This window comes from Rhopalosiphum maidis, chromosome 2, assembly GCF_003676215.2.
Source record: "Rhopalosiphum maidis isolate BTI-1 chromosome 2, ASM367621v3, whole genome shotgun sequence".
Classification (NCBI taxonomy): Eukaryota; Metazoa; Arthropoda; class Insecta; order Hemiptera; family Aphididae; genus Rhopalosiphum; species Rhopalosiphum maidis.
In genome coordinates this window covers 44,604,340-44,618,576 of record NC_040878.1, presented here as the reverse complement: position 1 = coordinate 44,618,576, position 14,237 = coordinate 44,604,340, and the positions used below count along the sequence as shown (strand labels likewise).

Sequence of the window (14,237 nt, the reverse complement as noted above, 5' to 3'; positions counted from 1 at the left end):
CTTTTCGTTCACGCCACTCTTCTTTCTTTACCCGTCGGATTCCCGTCTTTTGCCTAACTCCACCACACAATCACACGAGTTTTACACACCATTATAAGTGTCTTGTTTAAATGCAAATACGTCCTATCCCGTTTGTGACCCGTCCAAAATACCCAATTGTTATGTATACCCCGTTACACACACGAGCAAGTAATTTCTGTGTCATTTGCTGACACTGATAATTCTTATACATAATATGTATTATGTTATTATCAGAAAATACCACGTGAATTGGTTTTTTTTCCTATATACCCCTCAACGTTGTTTGTAACATTTATATCTACGTCGCGCTTCCATTCTTCGCGTGTACTTTTTAATATTGCATATACAACAATTCACTGTGCAGGAAGAAAAATGTATACCTATACATTTGATAAAAAACAAAAAAACTTTATTGGAATTTAAATTATTTAACGCGTTTGCATTATCGCATTTTTATGCTATCTTTTGGGTTTAATCATATATACAAGTTTAGACTAAAACATTTTTATTGTGTATTTGCGTCTGTTAATATGTAAATTGGAAACCGTTTTTTAAGCGGAATGGAAGACTTTTGTTTTAAAATTTCAAATTAAATTATATATTTAGATATTATCATCACAAAAAAATAAGATAGACTGAGCAATTAATTGCACAAATTACGTGTATTTTAAATTGTATAAAACACGAATACAGTTATTTTAAAATTCTCGACAAAATCTAATACACATTATAATAATAGAATAAGTAAGCTAATCTGATTTTTTTTATTTTAAATTTTAAATTTAAAAATAAAATAATAAATAATATATAACGGCAATTAAAAAAAAATAATCAAATTTTCTAACACAACCGTAACGTATAAAACAAACGATTATTTAATTACTAATATTTTATAAAATTGTAAATTGTAAATTTTATTTTTAGTCATTCAGATTTTAAAAATGTTATTGAATTGTATTTGGTCAATTTATATATTCTGATTTCTAATAACGCAACATATGAAATGGCAAGTATTGACTGAATACACAAAGCTATTTCAGCAGCAAATCCCTTAGGAACCAAAACCAGTATTGATATAAAAGTTTTGAATTTGAAGAATAATATATATAATATGTAGGTACAATAATAATAACTCTGATGAAATTCATCTATTAAATTAAATTTAAATTTTTATATTTTGTAATAATTTTGAGTATAATGCTGATTTTTACCTAATATTATAGAAATTACTTTTTTTTAGTTAGTTTATTGGTTCAAAAATATCACCAAAGGTTTAATGAAATACATTTTTCATAATTTATTATGATTATTATTATGATGATAAATTGATTTGGAAACGGTCGAGATTGTAAAATGAAATTTATATATATTTATATTGTTAAAACATGAAATGAGACTATGTGAAATAGCAATTAAATTACTTAAGGTAAAATAAAATATGATATTATAAAATTAAACAAAAGGCGTTGAAGGGGTTTTGTAAAAAAAATGACTAATGATCTTTAAAAAGTTGCTTACACTGTACACTGCTTGGTATCCTATAAACAATTACTGTTGTTGATTAATTGTTAGTAGAACGTTATATTCTATATACATTAACCTCTACAAATTTATAAAGAATTCAGGTAAAGAAATATTTAAATTATAAAATCACAGACAAAATAAACAAAAACAAATATCGTTGAAAGCTTTTTAAGATTGCTCTACTTTCATTAAAATAATCGATAACTAATGCTTCCGTTAATAAAAATACACAGTTTTATTTTAAATAATCCATATAAAATAATTTAATTGATAGTTTTAATATATTAAATTATAATTTATATTTTAAATTTTAATTGTCCTTATAACGTAAGTTAAAAATTATTAATTCATTATATTTTATAAAGCTAATTACTCTGGTTTTTTATCCTCTAAACTTTTCTAATATGTTTCTTTAAAAAGTAAAAATATCTATTGCATATATCATAATATATTGAAGTAGATATAAGTGTCATGTTACTAAGAATACAAAGGTTGATGTAGTTAACTTTTATAGTTTTGCTTAGATAATTTACTTGTTTATAAAATATAAAACATAAAAAATACAGTATAAAAATGATAGGGGTAATATTAGAATCATAAATTATATTTTTTCATTTACGTTTTTAGAACGTATATAGTTTAGATGAAATGTTACATATTTATACGGTTTCAAGTAATATAAGTACATGTGAAATGACAGTAAATGTAAACATATTATTATTTAGTAAAAAATAATAACATTTTAGGAATTTAAATTAACATTTAAAAGTACATTAACGTTATTTGATAAGATTTATTAATCAATACAAAAACAAATACATTTTATAATTTTCATTTATACGTATTGAAAGATCAAGTCAAGAGTAGGTACCCTAAGCAATATATTCTATAAAGTTAAGGTTAAATTTAAAATAATAATGCACTAAAGTTTTTCAATTTAGATGTGTCTTATGTATACGTGTATATACAATTGGATCCGACGTATCTCATTAAAATTTAATAGATATTTTAAGCTACCATTTAATTTATAAATAATTTAAAAAAAGAGAATATAATTTCAGTTTATCGTAGCTTTTAAAAACAAGAATTTTAAATGAATTGCTTTTAATTGTTATATTCGTTGAATAATAACATATTAAAAGAAAAGCTAAAAAAATAATCAAAAGTCGATGTTAATTGAGTTAAAATTATATACATATTATAGTTATTTTTAAATATTATTAGTATTATCATCAGAATTTCGTTCCATTTATTTTTAACTTAATGCTATAGTGTTTTTAAAATAATTAAAATTCAATTAATATTGACTCAATGTCAATAAATACATTGATATTATATTGAAAATGACATGAAATCAAAAAATGAATTTATATATTTTGACATGGCATTTTAGAATCTAACAACAAACTTGAGTTATACCATGTGCATAGTTAAGTTTATGTTTAATAACTGATTGTATTTTACGATAAAATCATATTTACTTGCCTACTGTTATCAGAGTAAAGATGAATCATGATTTGAATAACATGTAAAATTATCATATTTGTTGAATTACACATAATATAACATATATAAATTCTTGTGAAGCGTTATATTGTACTACACATGTCAATAAGACGTGTTATCATTATTATTCATCAAGAATTCAGGTAATAAAGCAAAACCCGCTAGGACTTCTTACAGTTAAATACCTCCTAATCTAGGAATGCCTGACAATCTCTTTGAAGCGCTGAGTCCAATTGAAGGTAACATTGACAAAACTATCTCATTCCTCAAACATATTGATATGTATAATTCAACATAAAAAAAAACCATTTTGTACTTTAATGTTTTAAGCTAATAACCTTAATTGTTGAAGTTGTACCAAAATAAAAAAAGCAAAACTTCGTTTTAAGTCAACACTATACTTATATATTATACTAAAAATTGTGCATTTAATAAATTCTATTAAGCCTAATATAAAATATCTAATCTACTGACAATACATATTTGTTGGGTGTATTCTGTCATTGAAATAGGTATATACCAACCAATATGTTTTTTTTTTCACATAAAAAAATTTAATCAAAGTTTCTAGAGATTTTAAAATATTTGAAACTATCAATTTTATACTATATTAAATTAATAATAGAACAACCATGCTGGTTTCTATCAATCTGTTACAACGTATTTATTTTTTAGTTATTCTGACCTACGGAGTCTTTTCACTAGCATACGTTATATTCCATCTGTATGCACTAGATACTCTAAATTGGACACAGCCCACATGATCCCCAAGGAGTAATTGATCTTCAGGCTCATTTCACCATTTACCTTCTGTAGTGTTATGAATTTATTCATTTTTTTTTTCATAACATTTTGAATTATATGGACTTGGATTGAGTCGTAAATGCCACGAAACTCAATTTACATAATGTCGTCTTTCTTTTTGTAAAGTATACTACGTCACGACAAGATTTTGTATAAAACTACGTTTTTGAATATGTTTATCTATAGTATCAAATATACAGAATGGTACGGTTAGTTTTTTTATTTGATTTTAACGAAAACGTAATAATAAAATAATTTTATATTTTAGAGCGATAATACTAGATTAGTGTATCGTATATTCGTATCATTCAACGAACAATGATAGAGAAGTGAGTATATTTTTTTGCTGTTATAAAATTAAAATTATTTATATTTTTTTATGTTTGGACGTATAGTAATAGAATTTTTCATAATCCCGCAAAGAATATTAAAATTTTTTTTTTAAAATGGTAACAATTGCATCTGATCATATTTTGAATTGTGTTTTCTCATTTTAAATTTTAGTTTTCATTTAGACATCATTAATATTCAGAAAGGTGTGTAATAAAGTTAACAGTTAGTTTATGTACACTAACTACAAACATGTTAGTGAGAGTGTGTAAGTTATTAGCTTGAAAAATTTTCATGACGATGGTTTTTTAGATTACTTACAAAAAATATAAAGCAGTTTCAAAATGTTGTTGTATTTTAGAAAACAGTTTTTAGAGTTTTAAAAATATTATTTAAATTTCAATAGTGTAGTGAACTTTAAATTACAAATTGGACAAGATTGTACTTAATATTTCAACATTTTTAATGTCTTGTACGAAAAAATAAATCGCATAAAAGAATCAAATAAGTTGTACAAGTGCCATCAGTTTATTATTTATCGATTTTTATTAACGTAAAATAAAGTTATGAATAGGTGAACGATTGTCGATTACAATAAAATATTTATGATTATTCTATTTATAATATTAAAAAAAATAATCATATTATATTACTCCATTCAATAATAGAAGAGTATAAACTATGTTGAAATTATAGTTTTTATATAATACAACGTGATTATAATATTTATTTGGTGGTATTATTTTTCGTAAAATATATATTTTTATAAAATCTTAACAATTTGTGTATCACGAATGTATTTATAAATAACACATATTAAGGTCCACACTTTTTCTTAAATAGTAAAAATAACTTACCTGTGTCAGTAGAATCTTCTGTCATGGCACGCTGAATTCGGCGATCAGTCTTTTCTTGTTGATCTAAGTATCCGGCATTTAGTACTAATGATGTCCCATCGTTCTGATCAGTTTCTATACGATCGTTGGTAATTTCTATGTCATATTCACTAGAAATTATACTTATTTATAACACAGTAGTTACGAACACTGCAATGTAATTATTTTTTTAATTATTGCGTCAAAAATAATGGAATTAAACAATGTTAGTTATATAATTAAACATTAGCGAATTTCGAATATTTTTTGTTTGTTATTAAATAAAATATTAATGATCATTTATTGGGAATATCTTTGTTTACAATTTTTAAATACCTATTTTCTAATTTTTTAAATAAAAATAAATATTAAATTAATGGTTATGAGTATTAATAATATTTTTCATAAAAACACTAAACATAAACATTTTGGTTATCAACATATGGATACTATTTTATTATCTAAAAATAATAATAATATTATGTTTTTGTGTTCTAAAGCAGACTTATTTCTAAAATCTATTTACATAATTTCGTTTAGAAATCTTACCAGTTCTCTTGTCGCTCGCATATTTCATCATCCGACATATTAACCATTTCTGTTTTTAATTTCTTTTTTTCATTTTTTATTCGCATTAGTTGTTTAACTGTATTTTCCAGTTTAAAATTTACAGAAGTATCACAACTAGTTGTCTCTGTTCGCGATTGTCGACGCTTACGTTTCCTGATAATTGAACGAATCCGTTGAAAACTTCGTTCCAGTTTGGAGCCATCGCCAACTTCCTGTAAGATACATTAATATTACATTAATGTCCTAGTCCTAAATTGCAGCACAATGACAATAATTCAGACATTCTGCAATAACTTAAATGTATTATTCGATTCAATTCGTCCGTTATAAAACATTATCATACGTTTAAAATTAAAATAAGTTATGAATGTTTTTATGTATCATCATATTAAATGTATTAATATTTTCAAGTATAGATTTTTAAACATTTATATATCATATTTATATATAAATGAAGTATATACTATAAAGCCGAGTTGTAACATTATTACTTGATTTGTATTATGTACGTTGATTAATATTATTATATAAAATATATTTTCCTCCATGCGATAAGCAATGTATATTATTTTATTTATTACGTATTTAAAAATTATATTATGAATATTTTATTGCGTATGTTATACACTTTAATCTAAATTGTTTATTTAATTTTTTTTCAAATGAGATGATTTATCATTGTTTTCACATTTATAATAATAGTTTATCTTTATTTTGCGCTGAGTTTAGCATCAGATATTTAAAAAATATAAAAAAGCAACAAAAATAATAATTATATAGTGTTTTTCAAAACTATTAAACATTTTTCAGTTAATTCGATTTTTTGAATGCTAAAAATTATTCAGAATAGTTAAATTGGTTTAGAAATCAAAGTGTATTGTACGATATACGGAATATTATGAATTTTCACATAAACTACATCTATAGAATATTTTTAAAAATGTTAAATTTTCTTATTTATAAAACAGTCCATAATATGTTGTAAATAGTTGCGAATTCCTGTGAAAAATTTTAACATTTTTACAGAATTAAAAAAGTTTTGAATCCAAAGATTTTGCCATGTTTGTTAGAAAACCAACTTTCCAGAAGAAGTTATTCTACATAGACTTAAAACGCGAACTTATATGAAACAATAAAAAATATTCAACATACATTTCAGTCTAAGGGATTATGGAATACAGTAAATGAGGATATCATTCGTTTAGTATTTTTTTTTATTACTGAGTAATTATGAAACACCTTAAAAAACAGATGAGATATATACAAGCTTTTAAAAATGCTCAAAAGTGTGCTATGCAAATTCGTTCTTGGACTAATAGAATTAAATTATTATATTTTAAAAATATTTTACTTATTTTTTAGCGTTATTGAATATTAAATAAAAAAAAAAAATGATTATTACTTAATGATGTTATATTTTATAAAGATTTTACAATTATTTATATTAACAAAAATATATGTTCATTAAAATACCATGTGCTTGTGTAACGATTGTACAAATGCTTTATCTTCTTACCAATAAATATTAAACCTATTGAACTTTATTTTCAGTTTAGATATTTTTCAAAACTATTAAAATTATTTTTATTATTTATTTAAATAATTTCAAAAACAAATAATAAATATAATTTTTACTAAGTTCTTTATCGGAGATTTTTTTTTAGATGATGTTTTTATATTATTAGTTATTCATATTTTAACAAATAAAAATATGTGGATAAAATGATAAAATATAATGTATTACTATAATATTTTATGTTCTATAATCACTTAATTTTTTAATTATTGATACTAAAAGTTATGAAATTTGAATATTTGTCAAATACATAATTTTAATATGTATTTTATGTATTTATCATTCAAATGTTGATATATACATTTTTTAATTGTTATATTCACTATTTGAAGTTTGTAATTTCCATTGAAAACAAATATTTAATAACATGTATTATAAATTAATAAATAACCAAACTTAATACAAAATGTATTTTTGTCTTGTTGTTAAAGTTAGTGAATATCAATCTATATTTAAGTATTTAATTATTTTTGTACAATAAACGTTTAAGATATATTACATAACATTGTATATAGTGTACTTTGATATGCGTGATTTAATTAAAGAAGTCACTAAGTAGCGACGCTTTTAGCCTGAACCTAATTTAAATATCAAAATAATTATAATAATTATACCCTTAAATTTTTTTTGCTATTTTACATGTTAATTAAGTATTATGTAACAAACAGTACACTGTATTAATTTATCTAAGTTGTTTTTTTTTATATATTTCTGCGGTTGAGTATATTGTTTTTTCGCTTAACGATATTATAGTGACATGTTTATTTATATGAGCATACATTTTAAGGGTAAAGACATGTTGCTTTTTATAATGGTTAGTCATGTACAACAAATTTCCGTTAAATGCTACTCATCTGGGCCATAATAGAAATAATAATTTTTATGTGAGATCTTTGAACTTAAATAATCCATGTTTTATACTTGAGCCTGGTATATTTAGGATAATTATTTTTATCCAAACAAATAAATCTGAAATTAAAAAAAAACATTTTCTACGAAATTTAATACTATATATATTAAAATATTTTATTAATAAACTGGGAGGTCTATGCCCGCAATTCCCTTTCCCTTACCAACCCCCTAAACGGTCAAGACTCCCAGTTATTCCCATAACCATATCATATTGGAAATTAATATCTGTACTTAACTTTAAATATTTAAAAATAAAAACGAAACTTTTTTAAATTATAGAGTTTTAAGTAGTTATTTAATTAACAATAATAGTAATAATAATTCAATTATTTTTTGGTCCCTTTGGAAATCACATCACGTAGAAGATGTAAATAAATTTTTAATATAATAAAAAGTACTATAATAATTTTATTTTTCACAATCTTATGTGTGACATTTTTTAAAATTTAAATTTAAATAAAATATATCATGAGTGCATTATTATAAATATTTATAAAATATTTAAAGTTCAATACAATTATTTATTAGTTAATTAAAAATTAATTAATGAATTGTTCATAGTGTATAAGCTGATATATTTAATTATAATTAAAAGCTGTGAATTGTGTAATATACGATCGTATGTTTGAAAATTATATTATAGCATTACAAAATAGCGCAAAACAAATTAATATTTATAGACATTTTTTTGTATTCAACCTTTTTATTAGGTATATGATACACCTAAGAAAAGTGCAAAATAGCTTTTATTTTGAATTCGTGTTAGATGTGCACGCTGAAAAATATTTCATATGTCAATTATTATTCAATAAAATGAAACCATGTGCGAATAGAATAAAGATATTATAAAACTGTATCCCATATTAGGTGTGCTCGAGTGTCAAAGCGTGTCGAGTTTAAAGACAAACGTGAGACTAACATTTTTTTGTCCTCAAAATTAAAATATTGTTTTTTAAATTTTTAAATTTTTTATTCTGCTGTTTTAATTGCGAGAAAGTTTAGTTCATTTTTTGTGTAAGTTAATAGGCAATTGTGTTCCTGCACAGCAAAAGACGTGTAGAAAAGCCAAAGAAAAACATGTATATTGTTTATACCTCATAATCTACGAGAGATACAATTGTATCTTTTGGGATATTTGACAAAGAAATTGAGGACCTTCTTGATGAATTTTGAACTCTACACTTTTGGCAAACGTTACTGATTACTCTAACATGATGGGCCCATCTTTCTCTATAATGAGCCATTTCTTCGTCTACTTCTTGTTGACCTTGCTAAATTATACGCATCGACATAGGTTTTTTTATTGCTTTATGTATATAATTCGATATCTTACCTCTTTTTTTGATTTTAATTCTTCAGAATTGAAACTATTGAGTAACAACGCCAAAAACAAGTTGAGAACCATGAAGTTACCCATCACTAGCGCCGGCAAAAATATTGCGAAGCATATACCGAAACCCTAAAGAAAGTCATTAAAAGTAATTTTAACCATATACTTTTTACATTATTCTATAAGTAAATAATCCCCAGAGAAATTCAAGTATGATAATACTTTACAACTAAAACACTGCCTTGATGTCTGTATTAAATTATTTTATATGTTCACATTATTATAAATAAAAATTTAAACTTAAAAATTATATTGAACTGTAATAAATTGTGAAATTATTTCTCTGGGGAATTTTAATCGAGATGAATAACACACCTCTTTTTCTTCGGCTTTCATACAATCCCACAATGGTTCAATCCATTCACCACAAAGAATTCGAAAAATCATCATGAACGAGTGAAAAAAATCTGAAAAATTCCATCTACAAAAGCCACCAAATAAAGCGGTTTATTAATGTTGATTTTAATATGAAATTTTTAATTTTAAAGTATTATGCATTATTACTAATATTAAAAAAAAAAATAATAATTTTATAATTTTATCTTAAGTTGTTCGGTCTGTTTACATTCTATTTTAAAATCATGCTTTCTTAATTAGCTTAATACTAAGATATTTATTTTAATTTGTATACTTTTTTATCAACGACTTTCTAAATGATAGTAATATTAATAATAAATAGGGAATCAATAGAATATTCTTGAATATTTATCATGAATGCACTGTGTGACGAAGAATGCCTTAAAAGTAAGAAGATAATTAACTAAGACAAATATCTTATGCATCATGACTTTTACAATATTACTGACAGCATTGACAAGTGACATAATCACTTAAGCCTTACAATTTCGTTTAATATTCTAACAACATTTAATCTCATCGAAGTTGTAATAATAAAGCACTCAAAATCTCATGGCCGTCACGATTATTCAAAATATTTTGCACAGTTGATAACGTTTTTAAGTTTTGAAAATTTATTTTTGTCAATTTATCAACTTTATAATTTTGTTTATTTACGTAATTCATTAACACTGTATGCTATATCACAATATAAAAATTAAATTTGGAAACAATTGATATTATTATATTACTATAATATATTTTATTTATCAGTCGTATTATTTAATTTATTATGTATAAGTAAGTCACGAGATTAATGAGTATTTATATAATTCCTTTTTTCCGATTTAAAATATAATTTCTATACTATGCAATTTATATTAAATAACATTTGAATTATACAAAACAAATTAATAATGTAATTATTACCTTGGCACAGGATCTGGATCAAATTTTTCTGGCATATATTCTTTTGAGAATAGTTGCATGCCGATGACGGCGAATATATATATAATGATGATTAGAACAAACGTAAGATTACCGAGAGCTCCGATTGTCGATATAATGATGCTCAATAGTACTTTCATGGTTGTCCACGATTGAGCCAATTTTAAAACTCGAAGCTAGTTTAAAAAAGAAAAAAATAATAATAATGAGTGTGTAATTGATTAAAACACACTGTAATAATGTGTGTAAAACGGTAAATCATTTCAGTCGCCAATGTTCTAGCGGCTGTGCTTCATTTCACACAATTACGACAAAAGTTAATGTCCCATACAGTCGAAAATTTCTCAAACGTATAACAATATTACTTGCCGTTGGTTTCAGAGTCCGAATTTATAAAAATACGATTCTATAGCACTGTATTATATTACTCTATATTGTGGTGCGTAGCGTAGCAAAGGGACATTTGGTAACCTACTATATTATAGAAATCTAATTTTCTCGAAGACGAGTACAGCACCCGCTGCATATGCATTAGTTTATAATAATACAAAATATATGTACGGTGATATGTTTTTTGAGCGCACAAATCGTATGTAGTCGAATAAATAATAGCACAACGACACGGGCGACAAAACAATGAACGTCCTAAACGGCTGCACCGGCATATTCGATTAAATATTATAAGTTATAACTACCTTCTACAGTTTTGGCGAAAACGAAACGATACCATAACCGGAAAATGTTTAATGGTTTTTAACTTGCCGGTTTTCGTTATAGGTCTGACATATTTTAACCCGGCACTTTGCATAATATAACGGTAGGTGGCTTATGTCTTATATAGCTATTTGGAAAACATGGATGCAGTTTATTACACCCTTACCCCGCCCCTCGTCGCCGCTATCCGCTTCTCCTAAAACCCAAACAGTACTGCGGGCGCAATTTACAGTCTGCCAGGCGCATTCTCGAAACATAACTCATAGGGTCATCACTTATAAGGAATACCACAGTTGAATGATATGTACAAGACGGCCAGTCAATTACCATTTTCAATAGACAAAAGGCCAGTGTTCTGAGCATATGGAACGTCTCATATATTTTATATAGTTTTGGAAATGTACGATTCGAGTATTGGACCATTCATTTTAAATGTTTCATAGAAACTTTGGTTAGGTCTCGTAAGATATAATACAGATATGCTTTGCTGGTTTTTGCGGACAGAAAGTACTATTTGTGCGATATGTTTTTTTTATGCGATAACATTTAATTGTACATTATCAAAAGAGCATGATTAATTCATAATGAATCGTAAGCAAAAACATTTTCTCCGTATTTTACGTGGATGGACAGTATTTTATTGTGATTACAATTTTAGTCTACCGCATATTCACCGAAATACCACGTAACTACAAAATACACAATACACATGACTATAAGTTACAAAAAACTAATATATTTGATTTAAGAAAAGTAATTGGCCAATTATCTTTCTTCATATCAATTAAAGAAGTGTGATTAGTTTGAAAATTATGTAATTTATACTTATTATGTGATTCGTTTTATATTCTATTACTTATGAGGTATTATAAGAAAATGAACATGAAGATACGAAGTATCAGGTAATGTAAGATTAAAATATGTGTCTTGTTCAAATAAAAATATTTTAAATAGATGTAATGTTTATTTAATATAATTTTTTAATATATTATATTTACTTATAATTTATTACAATAGACTAAAACATTTTTTTTATTGTTTAAGCATTAACTACAAAGGTTATTAGTTTTACTATAATATTATAATTGAAATATTAACATTACTTCAATTTTTTTTTTAGTGTTTATATTGTATTATTTTGGTATAATCTATAACATAGTATACAATTTTTTATATAAAAAAGTATAATTAATAAAATTACACGTATCTTCAATATTTGTATTTAAGTACAACCTATCACGTATCTTATACCTACAATGTTTCTTATCCAAATAATTTTTGTAAACACCTCGTCGGTTCAATAAAGTGAATTAAATTATATTTTTATAAAATCAAATTAATTATTTTTTTGTCTCAACTGAAAAATCTGTAATTTTGATTTTGTGTTTGCGGTATTGTAGTCAATATCCAGTGAATGTCACAATTTCACTCATAAATTGTAATAATAACTAATGCTAAGAGGTTGATATGTTAATATTGATATATAAATTTCTTAATACATTCATCTAATTTATTTTTAAAAAGACAATAGTGTATTCTTTGTTAAAATGTTTGTACTTAATTTAAAAAAATTAAAAACAAACGGTTAAGCTACTCTGACATGTTTATAACAGTATTGCTATGATATATACGTGTATTTGTGAAACCACTCTGTGTTTCTACGGATTTATGAGTCTGTAGATTAATAAAAAAAAAAAAACAAATAATAATCCCATAGCAAATAAGCGAAACTTTTTTCATCATTTGTGATACAAGACACTTCTGTTGAACTTTCATTTAATGTCAGTTTGAAAAAAAATTCTTTTTTAGAATTAAATATTTAAAAAAAAAATGATAAAATATGCTTTATGAATATAATGATATATATTTTTATTCATTGTATTTATTTAATAATAAGCATCTATAATCATTAAGTGCAATGCAGTTAGTGTATTGAATTTTTTTTTAACCGAAATTTTACAGATATTTATATATGTGTAGACGTGTAGTTATTATGTAGTATAATAATTAAATATAATTTAAATTAAAATGTTCTTACCAATCTTAAACAGCGAAGAACTGATAAACCATCGATCATTTCAAATGATAAATCTAATAAGCTAGCTGTTACAATGATCATGTCAAATATATTCCAACCACAATTGAAGAATTCATTACTTAGAGCAATTAACTTGAATAGACATTCCACAGTAAAAATAGTTGTGAAAACCTGAAAAGATAAAATTGATTGTCATTAAAATTAATAGAATACAAGATTATAAAAAATAGACTACTGAAACTGTTGTTTTTATTCAATCTTAACTTTAATACTACTAAACTACATTTGGATTGTATGTACGTTGAGTAAATTTATGACACATACGTGGAAGAAGGGTTGTGGAAATTGTTTAAAATGTTGATGTAAAATAAAATAAGAAACTTGAACGACACTGATGGTAGTGACTAAAACTCTTACAAAGTTATGAGTCCATTGATGTTTATAATGACGCGATGGTAAAATAAAATTATTGTATCGTTTTAAAAATATTTTATTTTTATGGTAATAACTAACGACAAATGTTTAATATAATAAAATATTATTTTGCTTACTCATTTATATTAAATGGTATATTTTATACAGTTATTATTTTTTGTATGCTAATTGAACAAAAATTATATTAAAATCAAATTATCTGGAAATGATTATGGTGGCTTACTGATCTGCTGTTAGTATAGATTAAAAATAAATAAA

General features: G+C 24.2%; 1 protein-coding gene across 3 annotated transcripts in view; it reads right to left on the bottom strand.

Moving 5' to 3' along the window:
• LOC113554549 (sodium channel protein 60E-like) overlaps positions 1 to 14,237 on the bottom strand; it is a 105,393-nt gene that overhangs the window by 22,492 nt on the left and 68,664 nt on the right. For all 3 annotated transcript variants that reach the window (XM_026958434.1, XM_026958436.1, XM_026958435.1), the window contains 6 exons: positions 13,545 to 13,715; positions 10,775 to 10,968; positions 9,824 to 9,929; positions 9,452 to 9,577; positions 5,610 to 5,842; positions 5,043 to 5,191 (listed from right to left, as the gene is read on the bottom strand). In XM_026958434.1, coding sequence (XP_026814235.1) covers positions 5,043 to 5,191; positions 5,610 to 5,842; positions 9,452 to 9,577; positions 9,824 to 9,929; positions 10,775 to 10,968; positions 13,545 to 13,715 — 979 coding nt within the window. The remainder of the gene's footprint in view (positions 1 to 5,042; positions 5,192 to 5,609; positions 5,843 to 9,451; positions 9,578 to 9,823; positions 9,930 to 10,774; positions 10,969 to 13,544; positions 13,716 to 14,237) is intronic.